Source organism: Fragaria vesca, linkage group LG6 (genome assembly GCF_000184155.1).
Source record: "Fragaria vesca subsp. vesca linkage group LG6, FraVesHawaii_1.0, whole genome shotgun sequence".
Taxonomy (NCBI): Eukaryota; Viridiplantae; Streptophyta; class Magnoliopsida; order Rosales; family Rosaceae; genus Fragaria; species Fragaria vesca.
The window spans coordinates 7269343-7288726 of record NC_020496.1 but is presented as its reverse complement, the minus strand read 5'-3'; the positions used below and the strand labels follow the sequence as shown (position 1 = coordinate 7288726).

The 19384-nt window shown below is 38.4% G+C and overlaps 6 protein-coding genes and 1 non-coding gene across 7 annotated transcripts in view; 2 read left to right on the top strand and 5 right to left on the bottom strand.

Annotated features, from left to right (window-relative positions):
• The window catches only part of LOC101303528 (ubiquitin-activating enzyme E1 1-like), a 5812-nt gene extending 5741 nt beyond the window's left edge, over window positions 1–71 (bottom strand). Inside the window, exon 1 of the mRNA XM_004302483.1 lies at window positions 18–71. The gene's annotated coding sequence lies outside the window, so the exon portion shown is untranslated. The remainder of the gene's footprint in view (window positions 1–17) is intronic.
• Window positions 72–999: 928 nt separating this feature from the next.
• On the bottom strand, window positions 1000–1081 carry TRNAS-CGA. The gene has a single exon. It is a non-coding gene; the product is annotated as a tRNA-Ser (tRNA).
• Window positions 1082–1244: 163 nt separating this feature from the next.
• Window positions 1245–2065, top strand: LOC101308991. Its single transcript, XM_004305066.1, has 3 exons — window positions 1245–1422; window positions 1592–1921; window positions 2044–2065. The coding sequence occupies exons 1-2, from the start codon at window positions 1245–1247 to the stop codon at window positions 1735–1737; spliced, it is 324 nt and encodes a 107-aa protein (XP_004305114.1). The 3' UTR covers window positions 1738–1921; window positions 2044–2065.
• Window positions 2066–4353: 2288 nt separating this feature from the next.
• LOC101308700 (gamma-interferon-inducible lysosomal thiol reductase-like) lies at window positions 4354–5671 on the bottom strand. The gene is made up of 4 exons (XM_004305065.1): window positions 5402–5671; window positions 5250–5315; window positions 4837–4986; window positions 4354–4362 (listed from the first exon to the last, which is right to left on the bottom strand). Exons 1-4 carry the CDS (start codon window positions 5669–5671, stop codon window positions 4354–4356), a joined length of 495 nt encoding a protein of 164 aa, XP_004305113.1.
• Window positions 5672–8945: 3274 nt separating this feature from the next.
• LOC101308403 lies at window positions 8946–11117 on the top strand. The gene is made up of 4 exons (XM_004305064.1): window positions 8946–9669; window positions 9839–10348; window positions 10475–10746; window positions 11106–11117. Exons 1-4 carry the CDS (start codon window positions 8946–8948, stop codon window positions 11115–11117), a joined length of 1518 nt encoding a protein of 505 aa, XP_004305112.1.
• Window positions 11118–11921: 804 nt separating this feature from the next.
• On the bottom strand, window positions 11922–14720 carry LOC101308112 (importin subunit beta-1-like). The gene is made up of 2 exons (XM_004305063.1): window positions 12265–14720; window positions 11922–12072 (listed from the first exon to the last, which is right to left on the bottom strand). The coding sequence occupies exons 1-2, from the start codon at window positions 14718–14720 to the stop codon at window positions 11922–11924; spliced, it is 2607 nt and encodes an 868-aa protein (XP_004305111.1).
• A 1540-nt stretch (window positions 14721–16260) lies between these two features.
• LOC101297358 (gamma-interferon-inducible lysosomal thiol reductase-like) lies at window positions 16261–17854 on the bottom strand. Its single transcript, XM_004302545.1, has 5 exons — window positions 17472–17854; window positions 17315–17380; window positions 16925–17080; window positions 16705–16797; window positions 16261–16621 (listed from the first exon to the last, which is right to left on the bottom strand). The coding sequence occupies exons 1-5, from the start codon at window positions 17763–17765 to the stop codon at window positions 16466–16468; spliced, it is 765 nt and encodes a 254-aa protein (XP_004302593.1). The 5' UTR covers window positions 17766–17854; the 3' UTR covers window positions 16261–16465.
• Window positions 17855–19384: the final 1530 nt, after the last annotated feature.

The following is a 19384-nucleotide window of genomic DNA, read 5'->3' as shown; positions in this document are numbered from 1 at the left end:
GAGAGAGAGAGAGATACCTGGAAGAACGTGCGGAGGACGCGACGGAGGGAATAGAGGTGGCGTGGAGGCTCAGGTTTGGTTAGGGTTTGAGGTGGCGATGAGGCTCAGGTGGCGGTTCATGGCTCTTTGTAGAGAGCAAAAGAGAGAAGAGTGGTGTGGGCCGAGAAAGATGGACTTGGATTTGGGGGAAACGATGTCCTTTCCTTTTGAGGGGTTTGTGGTTTTTTGACCGACTGGGAATGGGAATATTTTGTGCCGTGTTTGTGCTACGACGCCGTTTCGTTAAGTGCTGACCAAATATTGTATAGGAAAGACAATAATGTATCGGGACTTTTTTGTGGTGATTATGGGGGGGAGAGAAATGGGAAGGGATTTATGAGTGAGGTGTCGAAATTTAGTTGCGCTGATTGAAGGCATTGGATTACCAAATACCAAGTTTGGTTGGGTTTGGTAACACGTAGATGCAAGACACTTTGTTGGATGTGGAAACTTCTTGGGTAAGTTTATCATATATTTTGATTTTAATTACCAAAAATAAGTTAATTTAATGCATATACTTCATTCTTGTTAACATGTTTGTTTCGATCTCCCCCTTTCTGAAAATTTCTCAGTATTTATAAATCGATTCCTGATAACTGACAAGGAGATGAGACATATGTCAATTTTGATTCCTTCACGTGTTTGTAAACGCATAAATTCGGTTATATGTCACCATTTTGAATCATTTATTTGTTAGTAAACATATGAATTTGATTACCCTATAATCATTTTATTCCATTTCAAATAAATAAACGTATACATATTTTGTAGATCACAATTACTACCTTCTTAAACATATGACACATGAATCAATACATAGAAACTGGATTAGAAGACCTCACACTTTATTAGTAGTTTCTTTTTATAGTTGATAGCTATTAATATCATTTGGAGATATCAGATATAAAAGGAAAATGCAAAAAGAAAAAAAAATTAAAAATTAAACAATGTAAAAAGAGTCGTCGACAGCAGGATTCGAACCTGCGCAGGCAAAGCCCAACAGATTTCGAGTCTGTCTCCTTAACCACTCGGACATATCGACGATTTTGCTAAGAGGGGATGGAAAATAGTTTTGAACATGAGGATCACGAAACATAAAATTTCGCGCTTAGACACTGCAAGCAGCCCTAAATTCAAAACCAAATCCCTAGACTTTAATTCAGAAAACACATTTCTCTCCGCTGCCGGCGAATCTGAGATCAATAATGGCGGACTCTTCTCGAACAATCTCCTTCCAGAAGCTCATCTCCCTCAGCGACGACCTGGTTCAGACCTTGAAGGACAAAAACGACCTCAACAACTTGACCCACTGCCTCCACACTTCCCAATCCCTCCGCTCCTCCTCCGATTCCGACTTCGCCCAAGCTCGCAACTTGCTCCGAGGTCCCTCTCTTCACTCCACTTCTCTTCCATTTCCCTAGGGTTTTACTTCATCACCATTCACAGTGGCCTCTGGCTTTTTTTTCTTTTTTTTTTTTATTAATAAATTTAATCGCAAAATTGTTGTGCATTGAAAGCATAGATTGCTTACTAGTTTGTTGTGTTAAAGCAGATTATGAGAGAAAGCTGGAAGCTTGCAAGAAGAAGACGGAGGAGGCGAAATCGGAGACGGTCACCGATGAGGAATTGGACATTCTTCAGAGGGAATTGGATGAGGGGGCTCACCAGGAGCATTTGCTTATGGAGGAGCTCAGATAAGTGTACATTCTCCATAGCGTGTTTGTTTGAGATTAATAGATTTTAGAGGTTACTGATTTGATGTACTTTTATTGTTAAGCACAGTTATAGGCGGCGAGATGGATGAGTTGGAATGGCAAAGGGCTGCAGTTGTGGATAAGAAGAAAATGTTGAAGAAACAGAAGCAGGATGAGTTCAAGGCTCAGTAAGTACTTTCGAGTTTGGTGCTAGTGTTGTATGGATTGTTTTGAGTGTTCTTTTTGTCATGAGATGTGACAGACTCGAAAATATGTTTCCGTCAGTGAAGTGTTGTTCTCTTATATGCAGGAGGAAGCTTTCCATGTATGCTTCTGTTACAAATATCATACCAAACCTCGATGATCGGTCAAGAATCATGGGCTGTATCCTATGTTGGAACCTCTTAGTTAGTAGTTACCACATACATATAATATCTGTATGCAGTAAATCAAGCATTTGTTTTATTCACTTTTCTACTTTGTGTTTTTTCAGTAAATTTGATGGCTTGTTAGTATTGCAATAAACTTGTGCTCCTTAAGCTATAAATTACAGATATTGTGGATAGAGATACCAAAGCCGTACAGAACTTTGAAATTGACACAGATAAGATGACTGCCTATGAAACATGCAATAGCTTATGGAAGATGATAACTCCATGATAGATATTTTACTTTTCCCCTGAGATAGCTTTGTATAATATTGTGCAATATATTTCTCTGTATTCGTCTGTGTGTTTCTGGAGAAGTAATTTTGTGACAGTTGTAATTTATAATGACATTGTAACGCACACGTTTCAAGCTGATTATTGAAAATCTCGTTGGAGTCATTTGGGGTCTTTTTGGGACGGTCGTTACTTATGTTTAAGTTATATGATTGTGATAATTAGTGGACACAAGATTTTGTGTTAATTAGCCAACGCTGTTTAAACTTTGATTTGCCTGGATATATTGTCTCCAACCTACTCATAAAACTAATCAGGGCCATTTAAGGATGCTCTGGTCCTCGGTTTGACGATGGTGGCTATGACTGTTTGTGTGAGTTGAATACTACTAAAACACTACTGAAGACAGGATGGTCTCCATTTGTTGTGCCATCAGTTTGAAGGTACTACACTGAAGCTACTTCTAGCATTCATATAAATAGCTGCCGCACATTGAAATTTGACTTGTATTTCTTCTCATTTTAGCTAAATGTGTTGAGAGATGACTAATAACGTGCTCTTAGAGTCATTTAGTTGGCAACTGGAGTGGTAGTGGATGACTGAATAATCTTATGGCATCTTTGCATTGGCAGGTGCTGCTTGTTGGTAATTGAAACTGCACTAAGAATGCCATGAAGTCGAAAAATTAAAGGGGATGGTCTTTGTCTCCAGCAAACCTTCAAGTGGGTAAGCAGTTCTGCCAAATTAAGGGTAGTACACACTCATTTCCCTGTTTCTTTATGTTCATCTCTTTCATTTCCTTTTTCTTCTTGTTTTTTTTATTTATCCCCAGCCACCCATCACACATATCTTTCAGTTAAATTGGAAGCAGTACAAGTGCCAGTTTGCAATACTGTTTTAGCCTTGATTTGTCTAACGATTGCAATAAAGAATCAGAACTACGTATTTCCTTTGTAGCATGCATATGAATACTGTCTTATTGCAACTCAGGCAGTGATGCTAATTAAGTGAAAATATTGTTTGCATTTTCATTGGGTGCACTTCACAGTTCACACTAGGTATGCAAAGAAGACAAAAGTGAACAAAGCTACATAGCTTTAAATTTTTAAGAGCCATTTGGTAAATCACCTACTGTAGTTATAGTTATGAGAGGCCTGTGGATACACATTTTAATCCTGCTATTATTCATAGCTGATGGATATTTAGATAATGAGTGTGATTAAATCTAGTATTCACGGTCTCAATGCTTGATTGAATTATGTATTTGGTAATAGTTCTAGAGATCTAAGACTAAGCCACAAAAATACCATGTTGAAACTCCTTTTCTGGGACCTGCTAAATATAGTTGGTCGTACCACTTTACTATAGCCTGATCTGTAGATCATTCAAGTCCCACCAAATGGCTCCATGTCATGTTGTGGTGAAACTTCACTCTTGGATGTATTTGTGAGTTTTTTTTATTGATACTGTAGTTCTGCTTGGCAGTTCCAAAACAGACCTACTTCCCATATACTTGATTGAACACCCTTTAAGTTCACATGTTCATCAAATGAGTGGAAACCATACTTGTAGATGTGGTCATGAACCAGATTGTTATCATAACTAACACACAAATGAGAGACGGACAATATACTTCCAGTATGGTTTCCACTAATTAGATGAACATGTGAACTCCAAAATGTGTTTAACATCAAGATTTTCATCAAGGAAACATCTCTTTTGAATATTAGTTATAGTTCTATGGAGGACTATTTGCATGGTTCAGATTATGATGCTAGAAAAAAAAAAAAGGAATTATTTCTGTATGCTGTACTAGAAATTATGAAGCAAGTGTGTATTGAGATGTCTTGAACCCAATTCGTAATATTTGGTACATACAGTTGAACTGAAAATACACCACCATAACTATCATATCAACACTACATTTAAGCTTGTATATTATTTAGAGGTCTAGTTGATTAGAAATGCTGCACAGAACAAAAGGTTTAGCAGGTAAAAATATATGCAGAAGCGGATTGAGTTTGACTTTTCAGCTGAACTGAAGATAAGTGATGTGCAAGCTGATGGTTTAGGATAGCCTTGGTAAGCCTCACAGATGTAGCTTAGAAAGTTCTTGTAGTCCTGCATACAGATCTCAAAATCTCGTTACTTTGTCAGTGTGTAAGAGAAAAAAAGAAGTGAGATGGAGAGCGATTTACATAGTATAGTGGTTGCTTATTGATGACAACCCATGGCACATTTGTATGAGGAGGATCTAGGTGCTTTGTTTCATTAGCGTATTGTAGTAGAAGCTGCATTATTTAATATTTGAATTTGTTGTGTATCAGCCAGAGTTTGGAAAAAAGAAAAAGAAACACACACACACAGATACCATACATATGTGAGAAATTCAACATGTATTAAGAAGAGCAAACAAAATGCAGTAAGCTAATACTCCAAACCTTTTTTGCACATCCGCTTTCATAGCAATCTGAGACAAGTTTGTCACTCATCATCATTATTTTAGAACATGATTTCCATTCATCTTCTTCTAACTGTAATCGTCTCAAGTTTTGCCACGCAACACAGTGAACAAAACTGAAATGTTTATTCTGCATCACAGTTACAATGGTGAAGTTAGAACATACCTACTGTTTTCATGGCCTTGAAATTGAGTAAGCTATTAGATCCTTCTCGCTGTTGCATCTTTTCGTGCAAGCTTTACGGTAGTTTCTTTGACAGATTTTAATCATATCATTACAGGTTATACTGAGAAAATGAGAAGACTAAAGAGCAACAAATTTCTGCTTTTGTTTATGGTGCACAAGAGAAACAATATTGCAGATAGGTTGCGGTTACTTGTAAAAAAGCTTACCACATCCGGCCAGATGTTGATCACACAAGCTTCTATACTGTTCAAGTAGCATTCAGCTGGACCATTCTGCAGAGCATATACATATCACACACCATCTCAACAAACCATAAAAAGACGAAAAGAAAAAGGATGAGGAAGGTGGGAAATATGACCTGGCAAATGATGGTGTTGTTAGGTTCTTGGATGTAAGCATTTCCATATGGTACTAGCCGGAGGTTGATAATCTGCATGAGATCTAGCTCAAATGCCTTTGGGAGTTCATATATAATGAATTCCTCACAGTACGTGCTAAGGGTGTCGTAATATATAGTCAGGTTAACTTTCAGAGAAAAGCAATTGAAATCCTCAGGAGACAGAGCATTGGTGAAGAGCGAGATCAAAGCAGCTAGAACAATGATCGAGAAGAACTTACAAGAAGCCATCAATTGCTCATCAACGGTTGCTTCTTACCAGTTTGCACAGTAGTAGTGAAGTTTACACTTATATAGCAGTTGGCCACATATACAATCAGCTGTGTAAGTCACCTTTCTTTACTCTCACTCTAGAAAATTAAACATGTTGAGAGATGATGACTCTTCATACAATATGCTTTCTAAATCAGAGTAGGATGACACCCATTTCCACGTTTTCATGTTGATCTCTTTCAATCCTCTAAAATTTGACTGTATTTCAAAACAAGATACTTATTTTAAAGAAATTTCCCTTTTGAACCCTTTTTGTGATCCAACTATCCTGTGATAAGTTTACAGAGCCGTGCAATTGCAAATCACAACCCTTTGTTGCTGTTGCTGCAGCTGTCTAGACTCTTAGACTATAGTGACTCTAATAAGCTAAATATGGATATATATCAAAAGAAATTCAAAAGAATATAGCCTCCTCTAGGTCACCATGACTCAACCTTCCATTTTTCACATTCTTGTGAGTTCTACTTTTCCTATCTTCTTTTATAATTGCTTTCCTTGTTGTAAACAGAGGTTTGCTATTATATAAATTGGCCCAAATTTCCCAATTTATAATAGAACGAATCAATCATACATAAATGTTGGGATTTCTTAGTGTGATTGCTTTCCATATGGTAAACCTCCGCTCACATACTTTTGTGTGATCGATGACAGGCAACATACAAAGCACTAGAGTTAGAACAGAAACCCTAAATGGCATCTAGTCGAATGAAGGGGTTGCATGCAAAGGCAAAGAGTGGTGGTAGCATCATTCACAGGCCAGATTTCATGACCAATATCGAGGATCTTCCTGACAATGTTTTGGTCGAAATCCTTTGCCGACTTCCTCCCGATACCAAACTCACCTTTCAGTACAAGTTTGCATCCAAGCATTGGCTGTCTCCTCTCTGATTCTTACTTTGCTGCTCGCTTTCAACGTCTGCAACTCGATGACCACAAACCTGTTATAAGTACTCTAGTTTTGTGGAGACCCTCCTGCCCTTGCTTAATAACATCCACCGATCCAGTGTTCGACACCATTGACTTCTCTCTGAACTTCCTCCCATCTTATAAGAACAAACCAACCCAACGAGTAGTGCTAGGGTCTCATAAGGACTTGCTCTTGTGCCGTGCAACCGAGCACTACTATTGTAATCTCAACACCAAGCAATGGTTCGAGCATGAACAACATAAGTACTACATTTGTAATCCCTACACCAAGCAATGAATTGCTCTCTCTCCAGCCCCGCTAAAGGATCGTAAGGGTCACCGGGACATTACACCAACCGTGGGATTGATCGTCCGAGAATCGGAAAGTACTAGTACTAGTAGTACTGCTAGTTCTATCATCCCTAATGCCAACTATAGGTGGAGGGTTGTGCGACTAGTTCCATATTTGCCTGGTTCTCAAGACCATGAATTTCGTGTTGAGATCTTCTCTTCTGGAACTCGGGCATGGAGAATGTTGGATGTATTTTTCCCACGAAAAAGATCAATGATTCCTGTACTAGTCTCGGTCATGGTTTCTATAACAGCCCTGTTGCTTACTATGGAAAATTGTATTGGTGGCGTGTGGATGGCTGCTATACCTTTGCTTTGGATCCCTTCACCGATAGCGGTAACCCTACTGCTAAGTGTAGTTTCAGAAAGGTTCCTGACCATGTAACTCTTTCTGGTATAGATTTAACTTATCTAGGTGTTTGTGGAGGACGCTTGAGGATGTGTGTGCTCACACCCCTGGGACGTGATGATCCATTCAGGGTTTGGGAGTTGAAAGGGGATGTAGAAGTAGAGGACAGCGCCTCCGTCGGAGGAGGCAGTGTCAAATGGCTAGCAGAGACGAATTTCTTTGCCTTGCAAAGATATTCCTTTCTTCTCCAAACAAACATGCTGCAGCATATATTGTTTGCTTACTTTGCTAGGTTTCTACCCGAATAATGAGGATATCATATATCAGAGTTTGGAAAGAGAAATTGTCGTGTGCAAGCTTTGTGGTGGTGGAACATTAGAGATGGTTAAGAAGATTCCATATACTGGCCGTGATATGGGGCAATGTGTCTTCCCAATGTTCCTCAACAACAACTGTTATAGCCTGCAGTGAACTTTTTATTATGTGAGTTCAGAGCCGGCTTATAACAGGTGCAAAGTGTGCACAGGTACAGGGCCCCAAAATTAGGAGGGCCACAAAAATACACATATTCATAATTTTTTAATTATATATAAAAATTAAGAACTATACTTAATATAAAAAGGCCCATTAGAAAAAAAAGGCCCATATAATTGAGAAGAGGCCCTATCGACAAAAAACTCCCAAACCAAATCTTCTTCTTTGGCTTTTTGCGATCTGTCTCTTTCTCTACTAACCTAACTCTCTCTCTCAATTTTTATCTCACTCATCAGCCACAGTGTGGACACGCCCACAGCCCCACACAGGTATGATTCTTCATAATTGATTTGTTAATTGTTATGTACAAATGTACAATTTAATTGATATTTGTTTTAATCTTCTGAATGGTTTGATTTTGTTTTCAATTTGCAAAGGTTGATCGTGTGGCAAAGTTGTTGGATTCTGCCATTCTGGAATTTATGAAAATTGGAGAAGGAGCACTGGTCTAACAGGTTTTCTTGTTCAGATTATTTTCTAGAATTATTTGGGATTGTTGCATCGTTCTGTTACAATTTAGAATCATGCCTCTTAAAAGAAAATATGAATCTGGACATGCTAAACGTTTAAAGAAGAAAAAGGGTGATGAGTTAGCTAAGTCTTTAGAGGGAAGCATGGATAGGTACGTTACTAGAAAAGCACAAGGCCTGGGTGAAACATCAGTGAATGATGAGCCTAAAGAGGCTGATGAGAACGTTGATATAGAAGTCAACTTGGAAGAGCACATTGATGGGGAAAATCAAACTGATGCCAATGAAGTTGTAGATGATCATTTGGGTCAAAATGAAAGTGAGGATGATGCTGAAAATAATGATAATGTGAATGCTCCGAATGTGACTCCTGTGAATATTTTTGATCCAAGAAATTGGGATAGCTTGGATAAAAATTTGATAGACTTGTTGGTAGAAAGGGTCATGTGAGGGATTTGTCAATTGAGCATGGTCCTCCAGACAAGTTTGGTAGACATTTCAGCTCAAAATTTTACACTAGGTTTGTAGGAAATGGAGAGAAGTATGATAGAGAGTGGCTAGTATACTCAAAGGAACTTGACAAGGTTTTCTGTTTTGTTGCAAGTTGTTCAAAAGAGGGCCAATGCGAGGGCAGCTGCCGAATGATGGTTATAATGATTGGGGTCATCTTGGTAGAAGGCTTAAAGAGCATGAAATGAGCAATGATCATCTCGTCAATGCAAGTTCTTGGACTGATTTGCGTCTTAGATTGCAGAGGCTTGAAACCATTGATAAAGCTTTTCAAGACCAGATTAGGTTAGAGAAAAAACATTGGAGGAATGTGCTAAAAAGAGTTATTGCATTTGTGAAATTTCTTGCTAAACATAACTTAGCATTCCGTGGAACTAATGAGAGGCTGTATCAACCCAATAATGGACTTTTTTTAGGCCTAGTTGAGATGACTACAGACTTTGATGAAGTGATGGAGGAGCATTGTCGGCGCATAAATAGTTCTGAAATTCATCATCACTATCTTGGCCATAACATTCAAAATGAGCTGTTGCATATGATAAGTGTTGAAATCAAAGCTGAGATCATTAAAAAAATTAAAGATGCTCAATACTTCTCTGTGATTCTTGATTGCACACCAGATATTAGTCACCAGGAGCAAATGTCATTGATACTTCGATGTGTGAATGTTTCAACAAGTCCAATACAGGTTGAAGAATTCTTTTTGGAATTTTTAAATGTACATGACACATCTGGTCAAGGACTTTTTGAAGAATTAGTAGCAGTGATACAATCATTAGATCTTGATATTAGCAATGTGAGAGGACAAGGATATGACAATGGGTCAAACATGAAAGGCAAGCATCAAGGAGTATAAAAGAAATTGTTAGATGTCAATCCTAGAGCATTTTACACCCCCTTGTGGTTGTCATTGTCTGAACTTAACTCTTTGTGACTTGGCGAAGTCTTGTGAGAAAGCACTGGATTTTTTTGGAGTCTTGCAACGTCTTTATACCTTATTTGCAGGTTCTACAAAGAGATGGCAAATTCTGAATGACAATGTGAAAGGATTCACTCTCGAATCATTATCCACTACACGATGGGAGAGCCGTATTGGGAGTATTAAGCCTCTTCGATTCAATGCTGCTGAAGTAAGAGAAGCATTATTGCAATTGGCAGAAAGTGACAAGGATCCTATAACTAAAAGTGGTGCAAAGTCAATAGCAACTAATGATCTGGGAGACTTTGAGTTTTTGTTAAGCATGGTGATTTGGTATGAGATATTATTTGCTTTCAATAAAGTTAGCAAAATGCTACAATCCCAAGACATGCACATCAGCGTTGCAATTGGTGAAGTAAAGGGTTTAATTGCTTGGCTTGATAAGTTCAGAGAAACTGGCTTCATAGATGCGATCATTACAACTAAAGAAATTGCTGCTACATTGAATGTTGAACCTGCTTTTCCTGTAAGGCGCCCAATTCAGAGAAAAAGATTTTTTGATGAAAGCAACAGTGGGTCAATACCATCATCTTCAGGTGAGGAATCTTTCAGAATGCATTATTTCTTATATATCGTGGATCAAGCTAAGGGATCATTGAAAAGAAGGTTTGAACAATATAAATATTATGATGATATCTTTGGATTTTTGTTCACTTCTGAAGCTTTGAATTCCTTGAATGATAATGATTTAAGAGCTGCTTGTATGAATCTTGAGAATGTTTTGAGACTTGGAGAGAGTTCAGATGTTGATGGAGAAGACATGTTTAGAGAGATAAAACTCTTAAGGGAGATATTGCCTAAAGAGAAGATGATAGCTACTGATATATTGAATTTCTTACAAGAAAGAAATTCTTATCCTGTAGTTAGACTTGCATATCGAATATTGTTAACTGTGCCTGTGACTGTTGCTTCAGCTGAGAGGAGTTTTTCCAAGGTAAAATTATTGAAGTCTTATTTGCGATCAACAATGTCTCAAGAAAGATTGAATGGACTTGCTATGATTTCTATTGAGAATGATTTTCTTGGAAAAATCAATTGTGATAAGCTAATTGATGAGTTTGCAGCCAAAGAAGGACAAGGAGAACATTCAAGTGAACACCCAGCAACTAGTGTTGCTTTTAGATCATGCATATATATGTTTGTCTATAATTTTTTTGCCTCTAAACTTTTGTTTTTGTATTGAATATATAGCCTCTTTTGTAGGTTCAACTAATGAGGTATTATTATTTGATAAATGATCCAACTTTGATTTTATGTTTTGAGTTTGTTCATCTTCAATTTTTATATGAGCAGGGCCTCTTTTGAAATTTTGCACAGGGCCTTCAAAATCTCTAAGACGGCTCTGTGTGAGTTGTATGTTACATTTTACGTTCTTGTGTTTGTGATCTTTCCTACTTCAAGAGATGGTCTTGTTAAATTATTGGACTAATTTCAGTTTACCCCCATCAACTTTAGGTCGATCATCATGTTAGTCATTCTTCTTTCAATTTCATCAAAAACACTCATCAACTCCTAATTTTCATCAGCTGCGCATGTTCAAACCTCCAATCTTCATTCAATTCCTCTGTCAAGTGATGACTTGATATCAAGAAGAAAATCAAATTCTGAAAGTTACCTTTCGGACCATTTTTCCCCCATATCGATACACATCTTCGTTCCCATCACAACCCCCTAACCTTAGTGATTTTGATAGAATTGAATGCAATTTGTCTATTTTTCCTTTCTTCTTGATATCAAGTCATCACTTGACAGAGGAATTAGATAGAGATTGGAGATTTGGACATGTGGCTCTGATGAAAATTGAGAGTTAAAGGGTGTTTTTGATGAAATTGAAAGAAGAAGGACTAACATGATGATCGACCTAAAGTTGATGGGGGTAAACTGAAATTAATCTTAAATTATTCAACATTCTCCTTTGGAAAGTTGGTTTGAACTTTGAAGTAGTTTAAACTTTGATCTGTAATGGGGATGCCTAACAAATAGTTTGTAAAATCTACACAACTTTGAACTTCCTTGATACGCTACAGCTCACTGATTACTGTGCTAGCTACTGCTAGAGTACCATTTTACTTACAAGCAAACCAGCCTCGTCTCCTGCACAAGTGCAGTTCACTTCAGGTTATCACCATTAGATCGAAGACGCGCACCACCATATGTAACACTAGCAGCAAGGTCTCCAAATAGCGTCTTTGTGTTTGTACCAAGCAAATCTGCAAGGTCATCCATCACAGCAGCTAAAGCTTTTCTAAAAACGATATGCCTGCAAAATGAGAAACATAGACTGATAAAGAAACAGAACTTAGGTGCCTAATGGCATAGTGGCTCCCCTTAAACTCACAGCCCTATTATAATTCTCATCTTGCTATCCCATATTTTGCAACAAAAGTAACAATAAGAAAATAAAAATTATCAAAACACATGCATGTCACACCATCCAGTGGGAATATGATACCTGTCTTTCTCCTTCAGAACAAATCCTATGAACTCATAGAGAAATTGGGCATATGGCATCATGATCTTAGACTTCTTGGTGCCCCGAAGTATACCAGAATAAGCTTCAAAGATGCTACACTTGAGCTGCCTGGCATACTCCAATAACTCATCATCATTGGAATCCATCTGAGCACATAGCTCTGCAGCTCTCTGCATCATTGGCACTGCAGAAGAAACATAATTCTGAAAACATTCCCCTACTGAGAGAGCTATGTCGCCAATGAGAGATAATATTGGAGGCTTGACAGACCGGTCAAGTGCTTCACTAGAAAGATTTATCAATAGAATATGCATAATCCGGTCACAGTATGGTACTACCTTGTAATTCAAGACATGAACAATGTCGCTAAGTACACCAACTGTGACAGAACAGGCTTGATACTCCTTGAAATTTTTTAAGCCCATCTCCAAGTACTTATATAATTCAGGAAGGTACTTGCCAAACTCAGAGCCAGTAGCATGAGCAAGGGCACCAATAGCAAGCATTGTTTCCTCATGCACTGTAGAACTTCGGCAAGCAAGGACATTAAGAAACAAAAACATTATCTGGTCAGCCTGTGTCAATATAATGGACCTAGTTTCTAAATCTTCAGCACTGCTAACTTTCTCGATAATAACCTGGAGGATACCACAAAGAGAAGCCTGCAGGTCTGCTTGATTCACCTTGTCATCTAATGACACGATCTGAAGCTCTAAAGTCTGACTCAACATCTGCATAATCACTGGCAGTAGTTCTCTGATAATCTGCGATGATTGTGTAATGCTGGAACACCTCACTACCTCTTTTACTGATTCATATGCAGCAGATCTCAATTCTGAATCATCCACATCTGCACGACTAGCAGCAAAAAGAAGACATTCAATGAACCTAGGGATATAAGGCAGAAAAAAAGATGAGTGTATTTCAGCATCCTCGTAGCCCTCAGCAAGTGTATAAATCGCCCGACACACCTTAGTTGCAACATTTGGAGAATCCTTAAGGCTTTTTACCAATACATCTACCACTCCTGGAAGATTATCAGAAGTGATCCCTGCAATTTCACCAACAGGGCTATGCACAAATTCAAATATAAGACTAAGAGTCCATGCAGTAGTTTCTTTGACTTCGCTGCTTTCATCATTCATTAACAAAACCAAGTCATCTATAAGTTGAAAGGCCAGCTCATTGTATTTTAATAAGTCCCCAGCATCCTGAGAAACGGTTGAGCCTTTAATAATTGCACCAAGTGCAGAAACTGCTGCCTCCCGACAATGCCAATCTGGTTTCGGTCTGTTAGCCACCACAAATGGAACCACAAGGGGTAGAATGAGAACACCAACAGTTTGGGAAACAAGTTCTAGGCATTTCTTACCAGCCATTGAGATATTCCAGAAGTTGTCATCCTGGCTTACATTTTCTTCCTGCATCAGCAAAGTGTCTAGCAATAGTGGTACTATAGAAATCCGAGAGTTTTCTATTAAACGTGAATGAGGCGCAAATTCCGGTGAAGAGTCCCAATGATTCCACTCAACTGTCTTATACTTTTGCAACTCTATTTCTTTTTCACAAATGGAGCTCCAAAACTCAATTGCTTGGAGGGAAACAGGTTCTACATCCCCTTTTATTGCATTTGATGTAAGCTCAAAGAGAGCCTGCATGTAAGTCCCAAGCACAGAATAGTAAGTAGAAGCAATTGAAGTGAGGCACTCAAAAGCAGCCTGCCTAACATTGACCTCTTTAGACAAGGCGGTCTGACAGATTATCTTCATGATGTAAGTTTGATCCTTCTCATTTTCAAAGTTTTTCTGAGCAAACTCCAAGGCATTAAATAATGTCCTTGTTGCAGCAAGACGGACTTCAGAACTGTTTTCAGCAAGTTCCATTCCTCGAATTACAGCTGTAAGCACAAAGTTTACCTCGTCTTGCTGAAGATCAGATACCGATATTTCCTCGCAGACATAACCAAGAGTTTTCAAAGTTGACTGTTTCAAACCAACAGTACTATCTTGCTGAGTCATGTTATTAAGCAAATGTCCAATTAGCTCAGGCCACTGTTTCTGGGGTACATCAATAGAAGCAACTTTGGCAACAACTTGGGCAGAGGTGTGCCTTGCCTCTGGCACAGCTGACCCAAGTGTCTGTAAGAGCCAGCTCTTGATTTGGGATTTGAATGCAATATCAATAGCCATCCATTTCTGAGCAAGATGTTTCTTTGTTGCAGGATCTTTGGCATCTAGTAAGTTCTTAAGAACAATACCAGCCAACGTTCGGGATTCAATTGGCTTTTCATCGTTTGCTAGCTCAACCGACAAAGACAGAAGGAAAGCAGGGAGGTTTTGCTCGTGAAATTGACTCAGATTATATTCTGCTTCATTACGAACTCTTGCATCAGCTGATTGAGCTGATAATAGACACTGAGTGATCTCCATGGCCATTTCTTTCCACAATTCCACAAACAAAGTCACACAAAAGGATATATAAGACTAGAAAACCAGACATGAATTGTTGCATAAAGGACCATGAGTGAGGAACATATATATGCCCAAAAAGCTCTCAGGCACTTGAAGCAAGAAAATAGTTCAGGACAAGATAGAAGGCTTTTTCCTGGTATGACATACTATATATGGCATTTCACAAAAAGCTTATTTCACTGTTTTAAAGAAAGTATATGCAAACTACAGTACCTCACCAAATAAAATGCAAATACTTGACAGTTCCAATCAACAAAAAGAAGTATCAAATTCTGCAGTACAATGCAACATCATCACCAAGTCCTGAGAGCCTAAAAGCTTCCAATTAGTCACAATATTCAATCTACTTTAGTAACTAAACAAAGTAGATTTGCCTGATAATTGAGTTAACATGTGAAATCTTATCATAAGAACCTCATCAATACTTCAAAAATTGTTAAAACCCCAAAATATCCACTGTGATCTTAGAAAGCCTCATACTGACTGCATTTAACAAAATCGAAACCCTAATTTGCCTGTACATACTAATAGAGCGAAACAATTCCAAAATCGAAACAAATCTATACGCAGAGAACTTGAAATAGAAACTGTAACAGTGAGAATGTAGAAAGAGATACCTCCGATGAATTACGTCCGACTCTCCGGTTTGATCTGATCGCCGATTTAAGGAGATGAAGAAATGGGGTCGCCAATTTGTGCTTCTCCCTTATATATAAAACGAATCGAAACGGGCAGAGATTTGTGCCTGCCCGGCGCTGCCCGGGTTCACCGCCTTTTGGGAGGGATATCTAGCACGTGTGAACAATCGGCAATTTTTTTGGAGGGAAATCTCTCACGTTTGGGCCTTATGTGCGCCAAAACCTAAATTCAATTTTGAAAGAAAATAACTCCTGCGGGCTAGGCGAAATGAGGTAGGGCTAGGCGGTCCACGTGGCGCAAGCCTTTACACACTGTGGGGTCCATCAATCGGGGTGCCGTGTAATTATTTTCTGTACCCGGAACACCACGTCGCATTGTCAGGTGGTGCCACGTGGTGTTTCTAGCCAATCATATAACTCAATTTCCTGTGTGGACCAACATGGGGTGAAAAAAAAGTAGAGGTAAATAAATAGACAAATCAAAAATAAGATAAAAACACTTGGACCAATAATATTAGAGGGGACCAAATACCACGTGGTGTTCCGGGTACAGTTTATAAGTGTGAAATCGATCGAGTAGTGGATAGATTTGGGGGTAAAGAATTTGGATCTATTAATTCTTGGGATGTAAAAGTTCTCCATCTTTCGATTCTCTTATGATGGCTCAGATCGATTACAACTGATCTGGATGACTGGATGCAAAGCCAATTGCATATACTGTACTTCTTTTAACATGGAAGATGAAATGGTTGAGCAACTTTCAGAGCGCGCTTAATAATTTAAAAGCCTTCTTTGATATAAACAAGCACAACCACCAAGTTTGTAGGTGACGAAGATCAATCTATAATTCTATATGCATCTGTAAGAGACATAACTGAATTTATCATTCGGATCATTGAAGAGTTTCATTCATAGTTTTTCAAACAAACAAAACGTAAATGATCTTGGAACACTATAAGTATGCTAATCCTTTATTTTATGATCACTAGTAGTAGACCAGCATTGCTTCCAAGAGAACTAATGGATGATCGATGCAGAACCATGCATAATATTGGATCAAACTAAAATGTTTCATGAGCTCCCCCCGCGGTCACCTTTATAGCATCCTTCGAGTGTCGAGTTTGCCTCTCCACCTGAGTTCATGGTATGTGGAAGTGATGCACAAGCCTTTGGTTTTGGACTGTCTTTGTACGCCTCGCAGACATGGCTCACAAAGTTTTGGTAATCCTGCATCCAAATATAATAGATTTCAAAATATAAACTCCGACAGAAAATGAGAAATACAAAGAGATCAGTAGCGACACGCTTACCCCCTTCAGCGGTTGTCCATTAACAACAACCCATGGCACGTACTCATGAGGCGGAACAAGGTCGTCTGTTTCGTTAGCATCTCTTAGTATTAGCTGCATCTCATTCATTTGGTAAATGATTAGCATTCTAAATTTCTAATTGAGATATATATGTAGACATGCATTAGCTTTAATTTGTATGAAGAACAACAATAATGTGCTGTGCAATATTGTGAACTACCTGCTTCTCATATCCACTGCTGTAGCATTTTCCCAAACCATCCGGATCCATCTTAAGTTCTCCACAACAAGATTGCCAAGTTTGTTCTTTTGACTCTTGAATCCCTTCATCACTGAGCTTCTTCTCAATACAATGAATGAGGTCGAAATGCTGCTTCTGCAGAAAGATTTAAGATGCGACATGTGAAGAAGATAAAGTAAAATTCCCATATCGATCAACATTATGCGCGCTGGAAACAATCATTTTAGTTGTCCTATCATTTATCACTACCAAAATTTTTCTGTAAGACCTATGTAATCGTAAAAAGAATCTGATAGTTGCAATATTCATCTTTAGTTTATGGTACGTAGAAAGCCTAGCCTTATATAGAAAGTTCAAAAATGGCCTTACCACGTCTAACCAGAGGTCGATTGCACAGGCTTCTATACTGTTGAAGTAGCATTCGTCTGGGCCATGCTGCAGAATATGAAGCAAATAGACTGATAATTATCCAATAACAAAAGTAGGAAAACGAAAAAATGGTGAAGATCTAGATGGGAAAAGTGACCTGGCAAACGACGGTCTGGTTAGGTGCTTGAACATGAGCATTTCCATATGGAACTAGCCTGAGGTTGGTAATGCTTATGAGATCCTTGTCGGGATCAAATAACGCAGCTGCTAGTTCATCTACAATGAAGCTCCTACAGGCCGGGCATAGAGATTCATAGTACAGAGAGAGGTTAACTTTATTGGATTCAAGGACATTGATGCCGCTACCTTCAAAAGAAGAATAAGATGCATGATGAATGGAGAGCATGGAAGTGAGAACAACAAGGGAGAACAAGAGCTTAAGAGTAGCCATCTTTTCTGAATTCTAAGCAGGTGGTATACCCCGAAGCTACGTGAAGTATGCATATATATATATATATAGCTCGCAGCAGTAGTAGTGTTCTTGGGTTCGAATGTTGTGGACACTGACCATGCATGATGGCCTGTGAGGTATGACTGTATGAGTTACTCAGTTATGACCGCTTAAGCATGAAAGTAACATCTAGCTACCTGCATTTGTTATTCTTAATTTTACCTAAACGTACGTGTTAAGAGGACCTATTATTAGAGTATATTCTCTTAATATTTGGGTCATTCGCTTAAATTAGCTAATTGAGAATATATACCAAGGCGATATATCGATAAGTGGAAAACTTGCCAAGGAGGCCATTCTTTTTATAGGGTTGAAGTGATAGCTAGCTAGCATCGATAATTATGCACTATCTTTTGAGTCTTGACTTGTCCAACCATTACATTTAAGAATCAGAATCATTTTAGAGACTCTCATGTATTTTATTTTGTTTGCATAAAACATACTCAGTATTGCATCATTGCTACTATCAAGTCCTCCTTTTACAGAATCAGCAAAAAAAAAAAAACTCTTTCTACAGTAGCCTCTTGAGTGTGTATTATGGAATGAAATAACTTGGGTGACCAGCTATGGTCATTTGTGAGTGACAAACATCAATGAGAGCGATTAACAAGTGTCAACAATAATTATGAACAAACATGTCAAATATCCAAAATCTCTGTTATGTCCTTAAATTGCAGGAAAGTCTTTTAAATTGGACACGTGTCTCATGTTCATTGGTTGTAGTCATCTTAAGGTGACAAGCTATTGTCACCGAAGTCGGGTTCATTGTGGAATCTTAATGACCTAAAAGAAGGCCCAATTTAAAGATAACCCGACTAAGCCCACATCTCTGGGTTCCGCCTAGCCAAGTGTTGGCTCCGCCTAGCCCCACTTATTGTTTTAATTTGTAATTATTTTTTTCTCAGTGCACTTTCTCTCTTATAACCCGCCTAGACACGTATGGACTCTGCCTAGGCAGCTGATTCCCAGATCGTTTTAATATATTTTTTTTTCCTCAGTGCACTTTCTCTCTTATTCTCTAAACTTTGTATGTTGCCGGAACCTCCACGTGGCCGACATCGGAACCGGTCCAAATGTCGTCGTATTCGTGCATGGATTCCCAGAAGTCTAGTGCTCATGGCGCCACTAGATGACCGTTGGTATGAACTCTCGACCCGCAACCCGAAGTCCCGAACCTTAGAAGAGACATGCAGCCAGGCCCTGCCCAGGTCTTGAGCCTCAAATTCCTAGGGGCCTCATATATATGAGATTTGGTGTAGTTTTCTATAATGAAGTACTTGCTTCAGTGGTAAGCATTATTCATAACTATTACAGATACATGGTTCGAGTCCCCAATTTGGCAGCTTTGTTTTCTTAGTTTTTGTTTTTTTTTGTCTTTCTTTTATTTAGTCATATATATATATATATATTTTTCATTTCAGATTTTTATTTACTATGTTTTTGTGTTTGTATTTGTATTAAAAGTTGTTTATAGTTTTAATCCAATCATTTACACCTTAATTCATACGATTCTTTTCTATTACCTCTATTTAATAAGATTCAATTTTTGATCATATCCC

What these genes read in the sequence shown, in the direction of transcription:
- LOC101308991 (XM_004305066.1), top strand. Translation starts at nt 1,245, where the DNA reads ATGGCGGACTCTTCTCGAACAATCTCCTTCCAGAAGCTCATCTCCCTC. An exon ending in AGCTCGCAACTTGCTCCGAG is followed by an intron (nt 1,423 to 1,591) that starts GTCCCTCTCTTC and finishes GTGTTAAAGCAG; the next exon opens with ATTATGAGAGAAAGCTGGAA.
- LOC101308700 (XM_004305065.1), bottom strand. Translation starts at nt 5,671, where the DNA reads ATGGCTTCTTGTAAGTTCTTCTCGATCATTGTTCTAGCTGCTTTGATC. An exon ending in ACAACACCATCATTTGCCAG is followed by an intron (nt 5,316 to 5,401) that starts GTCATATTTCCC and finishes TATGCTCTGCAG; the next exon opens with AATGGTCCAGCTGAATGCTA. An exon ending in TCAACATCTGGCCGGATGTG is followed by an intron (nt 4,987 to 5,249) that starts GTAAGCTTTTTT and finishes ACTGTGATGCAG; the next exon opens with AATAAACATTTCAGTTTTGT.
- LOC101308403 (XM_004305064.1), top strand. Translation starts at nt 8,946, where the DNA reads ATGCGAGGGCAGCTGCCGAATGATGGTTATAATGATTGGGGTCATCTT. An exon ending in CAATGGGTCAAACATGAAAG is followed by an intron (nt 9,670 to 9,838) that starts GCAAGCATCAAG and finishes CCTTATTTGCAG; the next exon opens with GTTCTACAAAGAGATGGCAA. An exon ending in GTCAATACCATCATCTTCAG is followed by an intron (nt 10,349 to 10,474) that starts GTGAGGAATCTT and finishes TCACTTCTGAAG; the next exon opens with CTTTGAATTCCTTGAATGAT.
- LOC101308112 (XM_004305063.1), bottom strand. Translation starts at nt 14,720, where the DNA reads ATGGCCATGGAGATCACTCAGTGTCTATTATCAGCTCAATCAGCTGAT. An exon ending in GTTCTGAAGGAGAAAGACAG is followed by an intron (nt 12,073 to 12,264) that starts GTATCATATTCC and finishes CTCATTTTGCAG; the next exon opens with GCATATCGTTTTTAGAAAAG.
- LOC101297358 (XM_004302545.1), bottom strand. Translation starts at nt 17,765, where the DNA reads ATGGCTACTCTTAAGCTCTTGTTCTCCCTTGTTGTTCTCACTTCCATG. An exon ending in TCGACCTCTGGTTAGACGTG is followed by an intron (nt 17,081 to 17,314) that starts GTAAGGCCATTT and finishes ATCTTTCTGCAG; the next exon opens with AAGCAGCATTTCGACCTCAT. An exon ending in GCAGTGGATATGAGAAGCAG is followed by an intron (nt 16,798 to 16,924) that starts GTAGTTCACAAT and finishes AATGAGATGCAG; the next exon opens with CTAATACTAAGAGATGCTAA.